General features: G+C 43.6%; 1 protein-coding gene across 2 annotated transcripts in view; it reads right to left on the bottom strand.

The window, feature by feature from the left end:
- LOC114661898 (synaptogyrin-1-like) overlaps nucleotides 1-16,304 on the bottom strand; it is a 75,107-nt gene that overhangs the window by 12,226 nt on the left and 46,577 nt on the right. For both annotated transcript variants that reach the window (XM_028815125.2, XM_028815126.2), the window contains exon 2: nucleotides 6,587-6,824. In XM_028815125.2, coding sequence (XP_028670958.1) covers nucleotides 6,587-6,824 — 238 coding nt within the window. The remainder of the gene's footprint in view (nucleotides 1-6,586; nucleotides 6,825-16,304) is intronic.

Consider the following 16,304-nt stretch of genomic DNA (forward strand, 5'->3'; position numbering starts at 1 on the left):
TCCCAACAAGGAAAGGTTTCTGTGCTGACAGAAGACAGAAATATACTAGTCTGTCTTTAGGCTGACTATTCAATTCTCCAGTTGTCTGTGGTTATCTAGTCCTGTGCTTGGCTCGGCAATTCTAAATGAAGATGCTGTCCCCTGTGTACCATATTTGGTCTGCCTGTATGAATGAGTCCATAACAGCGGGCACAGAGAACAGGGACATTAAACTTAATAAAAACACATAGTATAACAGGATGCTCTTACGATAAAAGTGTATGAGGGTGTGTGATACAAAAAACACAAAATCAGTGCAAACATCACTTTGGAATAGTTCAGGTATTACTCGGTAGTCACGTAGGCACAATACACGGTGGTGGTGACTCCGTGGTCACTCTCTCAGGTGTGCGTTAGCATATCATAATCTCTTGGACCAATAGCGTGAGTTTTCCACATTCGACTTATACGACTGACATTGTAAAATACTGGAAATTATACGGTAAAATCAAGGCCTGACTTATACGCAGGAGAACTTAAACGTGAGTATATACAGTAATAAATATTAAGTATTAATCAATATTAAATATTAATTAATACTTAATATTTATTCAAAACAGGCCAGAAGGAGTTGCATTGCGTCTTTGTGGACCTGGAGAAAGCATATGACAGGGCAAGGAGAGAGGAGCTGTGGTATTGTATGAGGAAGTCGGGAGTGGCAGAGAAGTACATAAGAGTTGTACAGGATATGTACGAGGGAAGTGTGACTGTGGTGAGGTCTGCGGTAGGAGAGACGGAGGTGGGATTACATCAGGGATCGGCTCTGAGCCCTTTCTTATTTACAATGGTCAGGTTGTTAGATGAGATTAGACAGGAGTCCCTGTGGACTATGATGTTTACTGATGACATTGTGATCTGTAGCAATAGTAGGGAGCAGGTTGAGGAGACCCTGGAGAGGTGGAGATATGTTCTAGAGAGGAGAGGAATGAAGGTCAGTAGAAAGAAGACAGAATACATGTGTGTAAATGAGAGGGAGGGCAGAGGAATGGTGAGGATGAGTTGGGCGAAGGTGGATGAGTTTAAATACTTGGGATCAACAGTACAGAGAAATGGGGATTGTGGAAGAGAGGTGAAGAAGAGAGTGCAGGAAGGGTGGAATGGAGGGAGAAGAGTGTCAGGAGTGATTGTGACAGACGGGTATCAGCAAGAGTGAAAGGGAAGGTTTACAGGAAGGTAGTGAGACCAGCTATGTTATATGGGCTGGAGACGGTGGCACTGACCAGAAAGCAGGAGACAGAGCTGGAGGTAGCAGAGTGAAAGATGCTAAGATTTGCATTGTGTGTGACGAGGATGGACAGGATTAGAAATGAGGACATTAGAGGGTCAGCTCAAGTTGGACGGTTGGGAGACAAAGTCAGAGAGGCGAGATTGCGTTGGTTTGGACATGTGCAGAGGAGAGATGAGGGGTATATTGGGAGAAGGTTGCTAAGGATAGAGCTGCCAGGGAACAGGAAAAGAGGAAGGCCTAAGCCAGGGGTGGGCAGATTCAGTCCTGGAGGGCCGCAGTGGTTGCAGGTTTTTGTTCCAACCCAGTTGCTTAATTAAAAAACAATCCTTGTCAATTATATAATTGCATGGCTTGTTAGTGTTTTAACTCTGCCATGTCAGGTCATTCTCATATCCTAGATTTATTTTCCTTCCTAAGGATATCATCCAAATGATCTGAAGTCTAAAACAGATGAGTAATTCTCAGTGTTTCACTTTTTTTCTCTTCACTTTCCTTCCAAGTATTTAATTAAACCAAATAGTGCATGATAAATACACACAGGCGTAAATGGTAACAAGCTAAATGGAGAAATGCTGGTCTCTTTTGTCATTTGCATGGTATTGCTAATTAGGAGCAATTAAACACTAAGAATACAGCTGTTTAAGACTAAAATAAGCAATAAGGGTTCAAACTGTTAACGAGCGAAACAACTAAAGTGAAGCTGAAGTGTTACTTGAGCAATAAGGGTTTCTTATTAAGCAATTGGGTTGGAGCAAAAACCTGCAGCCACTGCGGCCCTCCAGGACTGAATCTGCCCACCCCTGGCCTAAGCGAAGGTTTATGGATGTGGTGAGAGAGGACATGCAGGTGATGGTGTAACAGAACAAGATGCAGAGGACAGAAAGATGTGGAAGAAGATGATCCGCTGTGGCAACCCCTAACGGGAGCAGCCGAAAGAAGATTTATTCGAAACAGTGAATTTTCGAATGTTTTGGGGACATTTACCTCCTGACCCCTATAAACACTTTGTCCACACATGTGATATTAAAAGGCCTGCATTGTTTTCACTCCGGGAAAATGAAAAGCTTTTTCTCAGAACCTCAGCTTTTCTACTTTGAGGATCAACTCTCTGCACCAGGATTTATTTTGTTCTCTATTTCACTTTAACAATGTACTGGTTTTCTTCTTCTGAAGGTAATCCCAGACTTGTTCAAGGACATTTATATTTGGACTACCCACATCTTTTACTATTCTGACTTTGTCTGCTTCACAGAAAAAAAGTTTCAAAAAAATTAATGGGATCTCATCTTTTGTATAAATTAGGACACGTAGGACCAGGTGGACTGAATGTTCCAAAAGAGAATTTAATGTAACAAACCAAAACCAAGCTACTATTTCTATCTGCTTTGTCCCTCTTGTTGCCTGGATAAGATTCCGCTCCCTAGAGCCGTATCACTGGAAACTTTTTCTCCCACATCGCAAAGATCAGCTTGTTAGTTTAATCGTCAATTGTAAACAGGCCTTACGTAGGGATGGCATATAAATATACCCTGTGATTGATTGGCCATGTTCAGGCCTGGTACTGGCAAAGTATAAACACTGGGAAACAAGGACTGGAAAATGGAGACAAAATATAAATCATAGGCATACAGAGGTTAAAACCAAACAAGCAAAGATGGTGTGCCAAAACCCAATATGTAAACCAAACACAAAGCCAGAAATCCATGAAAAGGAATCTAGAATTGTGTTGTGAAATCTGACACAACAAAGCACAAAAAGGCTCAATAGGCCTCTAAATAACACCAGTCAGACGAGGATTCAGTGAGCTTGACCCCAAAATAGGCCTCACCCCAGGCACCCTGGCTCCATACTTAAGAGGCAGGTATCGTGGCTGCACTTTGGTCCCAAGCCGGGTGGTTCGTCGTGTGGTGGGTCCAGCAGCGGGTTGTAATCAGTGCAGGCTCCCAACCTCCTTCTCCTCCTCCAGGCCTCACTTGGCCCAAAATGAAGCATAAGGCTTGTAATTAATAAAAGTTTCAAAACTGTACACAAAAATGGAGAAGGGGAGAACTGAAACCTCTGACTCAACATGGAATTTGTCATGTTAGGGTCCTAGGGGTGACCCTTTTCCTGTTTATAATCTTTATCGCATATTATCATACTTATGTGCATAGAGGAAAGCTGAAGGGACTGTGACTGCAATTCCTCTGCCAGACCAGGGGTTGGCGCTGTGTCCTAATGCCTCTCTCTCTTCCTCCCTCTGCAGACAGGATGACTATGAAACCTCTGACATCACGTCCGGTGGCTGTCCACCTGGACTCACTTCTTGAAAATTGGAAGGTCTGCCACCTTTGGTAGTTTGATCTTGAACTCGTGTCTGATAAAGAAGTCCCCTCAATTATAAAATGTTCCTTTTTGCTTGCAATTCATTTCTGCAGGGTTGTCGGGCTGGAACCCCAATTCTATATTGTTGTCTTGTTGTTTATCTTAAAGTAGACCTCACATTTCTGTTATCGTCCTCATACGGTACACTACTTTTAATATTTATGACCTCAGACAACCAGACGGAGTAGCAGAACATACAGGAAAGAAAATGTATTATTTTATAATTATATATATATATATATATATATATATATATATATATATATATATATATATATATATATACACAGTATATATATACAGTGCATCCAGACAGTATTCACAGCGCATCACTTTTTCCACATTTTGTTATGTTACAGCCTTATTCCAAAATGGATTAAATTAATTTTTTTCCTCAGAATTCTACACACAACACCCCATAATGACAACGTGAAAAATGTTTACTTGAGGTTTTTGCAAATTTAATAAAAAAACAGAGAAATCACATGTACATAAGTATTCACAGCCTTTGCTCAATACTTTGTCGTGTGGTAGGAACCCCAGCCGGGATGCTCAGGAGGACCAGAGGAGGGCTTGTGCCTCCTCCAGAACACAAGGGGGCGTCCGCCCTGCTTGCTTTGGGGGCCACGGGTATAGAGCATGGAAGCTCAACCCTGTAGGGGCCCGTGGTCACCACCAGGGGGAGCCCCGATGCCTTAGGAGCCCTGGACCTCAGTACATCTGCCACACCCGGAAGTACTGGGGGGAAGAGGATTGGGGACACCCGCAGGACTTCCGGATATACCGGCAGAGCTTCCGCCACACAGGGGTGTGGCTACAGAAATCCTCAGGAAGCACCTGGAGTCCTTCTGGGGTGTATAAAAGGGGCCGCCTCCCTCCAGTCAGGGGCAAGAGTCGGATGGAAGTGGACGAAGCTTTGTGGAGAGGAGTGGAGGCAGACCAGAGACTAATAAGGCATTGTGTTGTGGCCAGGATTTAAAGGGGTGATTGGTTCTTCGGCACTGGGTATGTGCACTATAAATATGATAAATAAATGTGTGTTGGGTGAAACCATCGTGTCTACCTGTCTGTGTCCGGGCTGTTCCCCACAGTCGATGCACCTTTGGCAGCAAGTACAGCCTCAAGTCTTTTTGAATATGATGCCACAAGCTTGGCACACCTACCCTTGGCCAGTTTCGCCCATTCCTCTTTGCAGCACCTCTCAAGCTCCATCAGGTTGGATGAGAAGCGTCGGTGCACAGCCATTTTAAGATCTCTCCAGAGATGTTCAATCGGATCCAAGTCTGGGCTCTGGCTGGGCCACTCAAGGACATTCACAGAGATGTCCTGAAGCCACTCCTTTGATATCTTGGCTGTGTGCTTAGGGTCGTTGTCCTGCTGAAAGATGAACCATCACCCCAGTCTGAGGTGAAGAGTGCTCTGGAGCAGGTTTTCATCCAGGATGTCTCTGTACATTGCTACAGTCATCTTTCCCTTTATCCTGACTAGTCTCCCAGTCCTTGCCGCTGAAAAACATCCCCACAGCATGATACTGCCACCACCATGCTTCACTGTAGGGATGGTATTGGCCTGGTGATGAGCGGTGCCTGGTTTCCTCCAAACGTGACGCCTGGCATTCACACCAAAGAGTTCAATCTTTGTCTCATCAGACCAGAGAATTTTCTTTCTCATGGTCTGAGAGTCCTTCAGGTGCCTTTTGGCAAACTCCAGGCGGGCTGCCATGTGCCTTTTACTAAGGAGTGGCTTCCGTCTGGCCACTCTACCATACAGGTCTGATTGGTGGATTGCTGCAGAGATGGTTGTCCTTCTGGAAGGTTCTCCTCTCTCCACAGAGGACCTCTGGAGCTCTGACAGAGTGACCATCGGGTTCTTGGTCACCTCCATGACTAAGGCCCTTCTCCCCCGATCTCTCAGTTTAGATGGCCGGCCAGCTCTAGGAAGAGTCCTGCTGGTTTCGAACTTCTTCCACTTACGGATAATGGAGGCAACTGTGCTCATTGGGACCTTCAAAGCTGCAGAAATTTTTCTGTAACCTTCCCCAGATTTGTGCCTCAAGACAATCCTGTCTCGGAGGTCTACAGACAATTCCTTTGACTTCATGCTTGGTTTGTGCTCTGACATGAACTGTCAACTGTGGGACCTTATATAGACAGGTGTGTGCCTTTACAAATCATGTCCAGTCAACTGAATTTACCAGAGGTGGACTCCAATGAAGCTGCAGAAACATCTCAAGGATGATCAGGGGAAACAGGATGCACCTGAGATCAATTTTGAGCTTCATGGCAAAGGCTGTGAATACTTATGTACATGGGATTTCTCAATTTTTTTTATTTTTAATAAATTTGCAAAAACCTCAAGTAAACTTTTTTCACGTTGTCATTATGGGGTGTTGTGTGTAGAATTCTGAGGAAAAAAATAAATTTAATCCATTTTGGAATAAGGCTGTAACATAACAAAATGTGGAAAAAGTGATGCGCTGGGAATACTTTCTGGATGCACTGTATGTAAGAAAAAAGAACAATGTGCATGGGGTGTACTTACTTTTTCACACGACTGTAGCTTTAGTTCAAGTCATGCGAGACAATACATTTTGCTCTTGAAATGTAATTGGAATAATTGAGTTAGCAAGCCGAATTTCCTCTTTAAACTCGTAATCCTTATTTTCTAACGTTACCCCTCCCCCCACCGTAAATCATTCAGCCTCTTTCATAAAGAACGTTTTATAATTCAATAATTGTGAAGCACTTTCAGCGTTCAGCACAATACGCTTTACGCTGCACATATGGGTCGTCTTGCTTTTAAAGCTCCAGCTATGTAGCCACAAGGCTATCAGCCTCCGACTGAATTTTACGTCTGTCGGACAAGATGAAGGGGAGAAACTCATTGGATTCCCGTCCCTTTTCACGGTTCAAAATGCCTCATTGTTGGCTGTGGGCCTTCCACATGACCACTCACCAGACACTCCCATATCGGTCAGCACTGCCTTCTTTCGGTCCTTGACGCTGCTGATCTGTGGGAAGTAGACATCAAGGGCGAGGAATGCCAAACACGTCAGGAAGGTCAGCGTCCCCATGGTCACGCCATAGTTGCAGGCATTCTGGTTCCGGTTGAATATGCAGAACTCTTCCACTTCATCCGGACGGTTCACGTAGCCTTCATTAGCGATGGAGCCGAAGATTACAATGGAGAACACCTGGGCAGAAGAGAGACAAGGGGTTTACAAAACCCAGAAAAGAAAGGGGAAAAACAGGACAGTAAAAGCAATGAAGGTGATAGATAGATAGATAGATAGATAGATAGATAGATAGATAGATAGATAGATAGATAGATAGATAGATAGATAGATAGATAGATAGATAGATAGATAGATAGATAGATAGATAGATAGATAGATAGATAGATAGATAGATAGATAGATAGATACTTTATTAATCCCAATGGGAAATTCACAATTCACGGTGGCATAAAGGAGGACCCATGGAGCAAATGGCATTTCTCAAATTTTCAAGGCGATAGCGAGGAATTAAAATAGACCGACGCCAATTTTTGGACTGACTACTGCCTTGCACCAGATCCTGCCAGGAAATGCTTTGACCAACTGTGTCCCCGAATTGGATTAAGTAAGTTTGAGAATTCTATGAGAGTGAACCAAGGTGAAAGCAAGAAAGGAGCAGAATCCATTAAGGAGACTCCCCAAATCATAAGAGTTGAGCACAGAGGTAAATGATGGAACAAGCGTTGTAGGTAAGATTTCAGAATGTAAAATGAATACAAAGTAAAAATGGAACAATATAAAAGGGGAAAATCAAATCAAATAATTCATTGAACACAAGAATGTGGGATAAATAGGAAGAAATAGGAATGTTAGATGAGCACAGATACATGGATGACAGAGGAATGCTTAAAAAGGGGGAATATAAACTGAACACACGTATACTAAAGAAACATAAGATGTGTCGATCTGTCTTGATTGGAGTCCGCCAAGGCAAACTGAATTGATTTGGAATTTGTTTAGAATGGCACACATGTACTTGGGCATAGAAGGTCCCACAATTCACAGTGCAGGTCAGGAAAAAACACAAGCCATGAAGTCCAAGAAACTCTCGGTAGACCTTTGTGTTCAAATTATGGCAAATCAGGGCAAGGGGAGAAAAAAAAAAACCAGTGGCCTGGATAATTGTGAAATGGAAGAAGTTTGGACCAACCAGGACTCTTCCGATAGTTTGGTCAATTAGCCAAACTGAGTAACTGGCCAAGAAGGGCTTTGGTCAGGGAGGTGACCCAGGACCGTCTTAACAGCATTATAGGTCCCCGGGAAAAGCAGTGCACTGTGGCCCCTACCTACACAAACACTCAGCAAGATGCAACTGCCCAGCATGCCCATGCGTTTAAGATGGCCCTGAGGTGACCAAGAACCCAATGGCCACTCTAGTAGAGCTTCAGAAATCCTGTGCTGAGATCAGAGGACCTCTCTAAAGAGTGACCATTTCAGTTGTGCTCAACCAATCAGGAGGCAGGGAGGCTAGACGGAAGACTACATGGCCTGATGAGACAAAAATTGAACTCTCTAGGTCAGAGTTCCAAGTGCTATGTCTGGTAATGACCAGGCACTGTTCATCACCTGCCAAGTGCCAGCCCTATGGAGGAGTATGATGGTGGCAGCATCATGCTATGGGGGTCCTTCTCAGTGGCAGGGACAAGGGGACTGGTCAGAAATGAAGGAAGGAAGAAAGAATGCCGCCAAATACACAGAGGTCCTTGAAGAAAGCCTGCTCCAGAGTGCATGCAAGCTCAGACTGGGGAGACGGTTCATCCTTCAGCACAACAATGACCTGCCGTCAAGAAAATGTTGGAGTGGCTTTGTAACAAGTCTCAGTCTGTCCTCAAGTAAACCAGCAAAAGCCAGATGTTAACCAGGTAGAACACCTGTGGAGAGACCTGAAGATGGCAGTTTATAATTTTCCATTAAATCTAATGGAATTGGAACACATCTCCAGGAAAGATCTCTAAATCTAGGTGGGCAAAGCTTGTATGGACTTAACTAAGAAGCCTCAAATCTGTAATTGTTTCCAGAGAAGCTTCAACAAAGTGTTGAATGAAAGGTCAAAATGACAAAATTCTGAGTAGCAGGGTTGATGGGAACATGATCAAGAGAGAAAGCGGTACTCAAGTGAGGTTGAGACCCAGAAGGATACTGGGGAAAGGAGTATGAGGAACACTGAAAGTTGCCTTCAAGGAGGGGAAGTATTCATGCCGGGCAATACAGGTTGAATCACATGAGGACATTGAACAATAGTGTAGAACAGTTGCCTTTAAAGATGGAAGTATTCACAAGAATATGAATAATGTTTTCACAGCAGGGAAATCAGAGCCTGTCTACCATTTGTGGAAGTCAAAAAGTGGACTGAAGGTATGCAAGGCATCTTCAAATGATAAATTCTGGAGAAGGCGGCTCTGTGGGAATGCGATTGAAAGGGGAAGCGCCGGCCAAGAGAGGTTGACACACCCGAGGACACCGAGTAAAACTGTAGAAGGAACGCTGAGAGTTGCCTTCAAAGATTAGAAGTATTTCCAAGAATGTTTTCGCAGCAGGTAATGAGGGCCTGTCTGCCATTGGTGGTGGTCAAAACATGGGCAGGAGGCAAGCAGGGTGCCTCGAAATGGCAGAGTCTGAGAAACAGGCTTTATGGGAATGTGATCGAGAGAGAAAGCGCTGGCCAAAAAGGGTTCAGGCACACTAGGATATCGAGAAATGGTGCAAGAGGAACACAGAGACTCGTCTTCATAGATGGGAGATATTCACTAGAATACTGAAAGACATTTCCCTATTGGGTATTATTGACTGTCAATCTACAATTGGTGGTCATCAGAAGGCAAGCAAGGAATCTGAGAAGCAGGTTTTATGGGAATGCGATTTAGAGGGGATACACTAAGGCAAGAGAATACTGAGAAAAGGCATAGGATGAACAAAGAGGTGAAGTATTTGTGCCAGGCAAGACATGTTGAGACACATGAAACCGAGGGAACAACATAGGAGGAACTCAGAGAGTCACCTTCAGAGATGGGAAGTACTCACTAGAATATGAGTGATGTTTTCACAGTGGGTAATCGGGGCCTGTCTAACATTGGTGGTAGTCATAAAGTAGACAGAAGGAATCATGAAAGGACAGATTCTGAGAAACGGTCTTTACGAATTTGCAACTGAGAGAGGATGTTCTGACCAAGAGAGGTTGAGACACACAAGAACACCAAGGAATGGCATAAGAGGAGTGCTGAGAATCATCTTCATAGATGGGAAGTATTCACATAAACCTGAATGATGTTTTCACAGGAGGTAATGATGGCCCGTCTACTACTGGTGGTTGTCAAAAACAGGCAGGAGGCGAAGAGCTTCGAAACGTCTGAGAAGCAGGCTTTACGGGAATGCGATTGAGAGGAAGAGCCAGACAAGAGAAGTTCAGACACAGGAGAATTCTGAGGAGAAGCATAGGAGGAATGATGACAGTTGACTTCAACAAGGTGAAGTATACATGCTGGGCAAAAGAGGTTGATAAACACAAGGATAGTGAGGAATGACATAGGAGAAACGCTGAGAATTGCCTTCAGAGATGGGAAATATTCACTAGAATATGAATGATGTTTTCACAGTAGGTAATCAGGGCCGGTCTACCATTGGTGATAGTCAAAGTAGACAGAAGGAATCTTGAAATGCTAGATTTTGAGAAGCACTCTTATTGAAAAAGAGGTTGAGACACACAAGGATACAGAGGAACGGCGCAAGAGGAACAAAGAGTCGCCTTCAGAGAAGGGAAGTATTTTCACAGTGGGTAATCAGGGCCTGTCTACCATTGGTGATAGTCAAAGTAGATAGAAGGAATCTTGAAATGATAGTCTTTATGAAAATGCAATTGAGAAAGAAAGTGCCGACCAAAAGAGGTTGAGACACACAAGGATACAGAGGAACGGCGCAAGAGAAACACGGAGAGTCGCCATCAGAGATGGGAAGTATTCACAGAAACATGAATGATGTTTTCACTGGGTAATGAAGGCCCTTCTACTATTGGTGGTCATCAAAAAGCAGGCAGGAGGCGAAGAAGGAGTTTTGAAATGATGGAGTCTGAGAAGCAGGCTTTACAGGAATGCGACTGAGAGGAAGATCCAGGCAAGAGAAGTTCAGATACAGTAGAACTCTGAGGAAAGGCATAGGAGAAATGATGAGAGTTGCCTTCAACAAGGGGAAGTACCCATGCTGGGCAAAAGAGGTTGATATACTCAAGGATAGCAAGAAATGACATAGGAGGAAAGCTGAGAATTGCCTTCAGAGATGGGAAGTATTCACAGGAACATGAATAATGTTTTCACAGTAGGTAATCAGGGCCTGTCTACCATTGGTGATAGACAAAGTAGATAGAAGGAATCTTGAAATGATAGTCTTTTTGAAAATGCAATTGAGAAAGAATGTGCCGACCAAAAGAGGTTGAGACACACAAGGATACAGAGGAACGGCGCAAGAGAAACACGGAGAGTCGCCTTCAGAGATGGGAAGTATTCACAGGAACATGAATGATGTTTTCACAGTGGATAATGAAGGCCCTTCTACTATTGGTGGTCATCAAAAAGCAGGCAGGAGGCGAAGAAGGAGTTTTGAAATGACAGAGTCTGAGAAGCAGGCTTTACAGGAATGCGACTGAGTGGAAGAGCCAGGCAAGAGAACTTCAAACACAGGAGAACTCTGAGGAACGACATAACAGGAAGACTGAGAGTCACCTTCAAAGATGGGAAGTATTCTCAAGAATATGGCCGATGTTTTTACAGCAGGTAATGATGGCCTGTTTGTCATTGGTGGTAGTCAAAAAGGGGACCGTAGGTGAGCAGGGTGCCTCAAAATGACAGAGTCTGAGACTGAGGAAAATGATGGAAATGTGATTGAGAGGAGAAACATCAGGCAAGAGAGGTTCAGACACACGAGAATAGAGAGGAAAGGCATTGGAGAAATTCTGGGGGTAGGCCTACACATAAAGCAAGAGATATCAAATATTTTAAAATGTATTCTGTTACTGGTCTTTGATGGGTACCATAGCTAGCATAAAATATAAAAAAAATTATATTATTGGAAAGTTTAAAAATTGCATAAATTCATAGGGTCAACTCAGGGTTGGAGGAAGATCAGTGTCTATCTTAGCAGCTTCAGGCATAAATCAGGACCCAACTCGGGTCAGGAAGACACTCCCTCTGAGGACCTTAAAAGCTAATTTAATAAAAGAAGAAATAACAAACCCCAGATACTTCAGATTTGACTCCCACAGAACAGCAATCGTATCCCAGCTCCACATCGATATTAAGACGTACCCTTGCTTTGTATCCTTGTCAGCTTATTCAAGCTTCTCATAATGGCTGCCTCATTGAGAGGTAGCATATACAATTTAGAAGGATTGATGGATTCCTCACTTTTCTTGACTTTGCCACTCCGTTAAGACATACAATAAGAGTATCATAGACCCAAGAACTCAACTAACTGGAAAAGATGGCCAGTTCAGCTCAGTTCAGGCCATCCTTCACTTTGCCTTTGTTTCTGTAGCTGAAGTTCAATTATTGATATGATTGAGCATTTATCATCATTGCATGAAAGTTTAATGTTCACCTTCTAAATATTTTAAAGGTACTTTGCTTCCGGCTACCCAGGTGATTAAACAGCAAGCAGAGAATGACAAATGGTTCCATTTGCTAGCTATTATTATTACAGGATAAATGAGAGGCAGCGCTCTCGCAGGCCTGATTTACATGGCTCCTGTCAGAAAGCCCACCGATTTAGTGAGGTACAAAGCTGTAATATTTCATATGATTAGGGAGATGTGCTGCTGCAGCCTTTTACCATTCCTTCATCATAATTCAGGTTTCCATTAGCACCCTACAGAGGTGAATGACCGTACGGTGTGTACTGCAGTCCTCCCAGTGGAGTTAAAAGGGTGCCGGTGATCGCCACCCTACTCCACGCAGGATGAGTGAAGGTTCGTTTTCTGTACCTCTCACACGGAGCCCCCTAATCTCACTTTGTACTTATTTCCAAACATGGATTCCTTCCATGTGACATTTTCTTGCATCTCAACAGGGACGAATTCTCAGCGTGGACTTGCATTGGATTCAGAATGTCTTCAAAGCCCTTCACCTTCTGCACACTTTGTGTTGTATCCATTTAAAATTAAATCTACATTTGCCATTTCTGTCCATTAATCCACACTCATTAACCCTTAGTGACAACTGATTTTCAAAAAGGTTTGCAAAATTGATTAAAAAATCAAAAACTGAACTGTCAATAGAAATATTCAGACCCTTTGCTGTGGCACTCCACAGTGCATACCGTTTGCTTTAATTCTCCTAGAGATGTATCAAGAACATGACCAGAGTCCACCTGCAGCACACTGACTTCATTGGACATCATTTAGAAAGGCACACACACACACACCAGTGTATAGGATGTCCCACAATTCACTGCATCTCAGCACAAAAACAAAGCCACAATGTCCAAGTAACTCTCTCTGTTGATCTCCATGATCAAATTGTGGTGAGGCCTAGATTAGGGTAAGGGGGATAGAACCATTTCTAAATATCTAAGTGTTTCCAGAAGCACACTTGATTGAGTTTTGAACCATCAGGGTTCTTGCCAGATGGAAGAACCATCCAGCCAAACTGAGAAACTGAGTAAGAACGGCCTTGGTTAGGGAGATGACCAACAACCCACGGGCTGCTCTAACAGAGCTTCTACGATTGGAGAACTTGTCAGAAAGATGACGATCTAAGAGGCAGCACTCCCTGAATCAGGCTTTTATGGCAGTGTTCCTTAAACTTTTTTTTGTCCTTGCAACCCAAAGTTGTCCTTGGTGTCTGAGACCCAATCCATGCCGAACATCAGATTGAAGTAGGTTCCCCTTTGGAGAATCGCCACCGACAGTCGTAATGGAATGAGCAATGTCGATTGCTTAAAATGCCCGTGGTGAGACACTTTCTAAATCGTACTGTATGTGACATCTTCCTATTAAGTACAACGTTGAGTGATGTCTCTACGAGACCCAAAAGCAGCCAATCCCCATAGTTTAAGAAACTTTGGTTTATGGGTACAGTGCCTAGCTGGATGTCACTCTTGGGGGGAAAAAGGCATAGGACAGTTTAATGGAGTTTCAGAGCATGAAATTAAAGATTCTCTGGTGTGGTGAGACAGAAATTAAACACTTTGGGCAGAACTCCAAGCACTGTGTCTGATGAAGACTAGGCACAGCTCATCAACCTGCTAATGCCAATCCAATCCTACGGTGATGCATGGTGGTGGCAGCAGCATGCTATGGGGGTCTGGTCAGAACTGAGTGATGGCTAAAGGCAGCTAAATACAGAGAAGTCCTTGAGGAAAATCTGCTCCAAATTGCACACCACCTCCAACTGGGTTGATGGTTCATCTTTCAGAATGACAATGACCCAAATCATACAACCAGGACAACTTTAGAGTGGCTTTGGGGACAAGTTCCTGACTGTCCTTGAGTAGCCCAACCAAAGCCCATACTTAAACCCCATAGAAAGCGACCTTAAGATGGCTGTCTACAGACGCTTCCCATCCAGTCTAAAGGAGCTTGAGAGATTCTACCAGGAAAAATGAGACAAACATCTCAAATGCAGGTGTGCAAACTTACCAAGAAGACACAAAGCTGTAATTGCTGCCAGAGGAGCTTTTACAAGGTACTGGATTGAGGGTCCGAATTCCTCTCTGAATGGGACATTCTGCCTTCTGTGTCTGAGCCAATTCTGCACCCATCACCTGAACTGCCACTTCTTTTAGTTTGATGGCCAACCTCTCATGTGGCACCTTACCAAATGCTTCCTGAAAGTCAAGATCAATATCATCTACTCCACTCCGATTGTATCCTTGTGTTGCTTCCGCATAGAATTCCAGCATGTTAGTAAAACAGGACCTCCCTCGTCCGAACCCATACGGACTGTTCAGTAAAACTCCTATTCTTCCCATGTGTTGCTCACTTTTGTCCTTAATAATTCCATCCATTAATTTACCTGTGATGTTTCACAACCATGCAATTCAGTTGACAAAGGGAGACCACCAGAGAAGATGGACAGAGGTATGCGAAAGACACACAGGTTGGCTATTTTAAACGTGTCTACTGTCTATAGAAGACATAAATGATGAGAACAGGTGAGGGTGTTATTTGGGTACGTCCAGAAATAACTTAGACTGTCCTATGGTGGTTGCCCATATCTGACAAGAATTCTATGCATTTGTAAAAATGCGAGTGTTTATAATGATGAGGATCCATCACGAAGTCGGAAGTCGTCTCCATGCCGCCAAACATTCTGTCAAATCTCAGCATTTCCCCATCTGAAGAACTGACTGTGATGACTGTACAGTTCCTTGACCGCTCTCTTGTCTGGATATGTATGTGTAAATGATTATACCTTGTTATTTTGTGGAAATGGAAGTTACCCTGTATCTTTTAAAGCAAGTTAAACAGATATATCACTCAAACTCAAACCACCTACACCTGAACACCAGCAAAACCAAGGAGCTGGTGGTGGATTTTAGGAGGACCAGGCCCCTCATGGACCCCGTGATCATCAGAGGTGACTGTGTGCAGAGGGTGCAGACCTATAAATACCTGGGAGTGCAGCTGGATGATAAACTGGACTGGACTGCCAATACTGATGCTCTGTGTAAGAAAAGACAGAGCCGACTATACTTCTTTAGAAGGCTGGCGTCCTTCAACATCTGCAATAAGATGCTGCAGATGTTCTATCAGACGGTTGTGGTGAGCACCCTCTTCTATGCGGTGGTGTGCATAAAGAAGAGGGACGTCTCACGGCTGGACAAACTGGTGAGGAAGGCAGGCTCTATTGTAGGCACGGAGCTGGACAGTTTGACATCTGTGGCAGAGCGACGGGCGCTGAGCAGACTCCTGTCAATCATGGAGATTCCACTGCATCCACTGAACAGGATCATCTCCAGACAGAGGAGAAGCTTCAGCAACAGACTGCTGTCACCATCGCTCCTCCCCCACACTATGCGACTCTTCAATTCCACCCAGGGGGGGGAAACTTTAACATTATATAAAGTTATTGTCTGTTTTTACCTGCATTTTTATCACTCTTTAATTTAATATTATTTTTTGTATCAGTATACTGCTGCTGGAGTCTGTGAATTTCCCCTTGGATTAATAAAGTATCTATCTATCTATCTACTTTTTGTACCACATGTCTCGCGTCTGATTATTTCCACCATGGTTACAAAAACGACCGCCATTGGCTCTAATCTGTTCTGCATCAAGAAAAGGACACATCCCAGGGGAGAAAGAGTGCCCCCTGCTGGATACAGAATAATATTCATTAAGATTATTAGTCTATAGTTGCTTGGATCTGTCCGGTCACCCTTTTTATATGAGGGGGAGTCAAACATTTTCCGCACTCAATCTGTAGAATTTCAGAAAAGACAAATCCATCATTTTTCGACATGACCTCCCTGCTTTTCAATACACTTTGTCCATCTCTCAACAAGTTTTCATATTCATTCGTTAAAAAAATGGTTTTAGGCTGAGCCACGAGCCATGAATGCACTGCTGTCTTCACCTCTTCATCAGACGTGAATCTTCGTCCCTCGTAGGGCTTCTTTCGAAAACCCAAG

This window comes from Erpetoichthys calabaricus, chromosome 12 (assembly GCF_900747795.2).
Source record: "Erpetoichthys calabaricus chromosome 12, fErpCal1.3, whole genome shotgun sequence".
Lineage (NCBI taxonomy): Eukaryota > Metazoa > Chordata > Cladistia > Polypteriformes > Polypteridae > Erpetoichthys > Erpetoichthys calabaricus.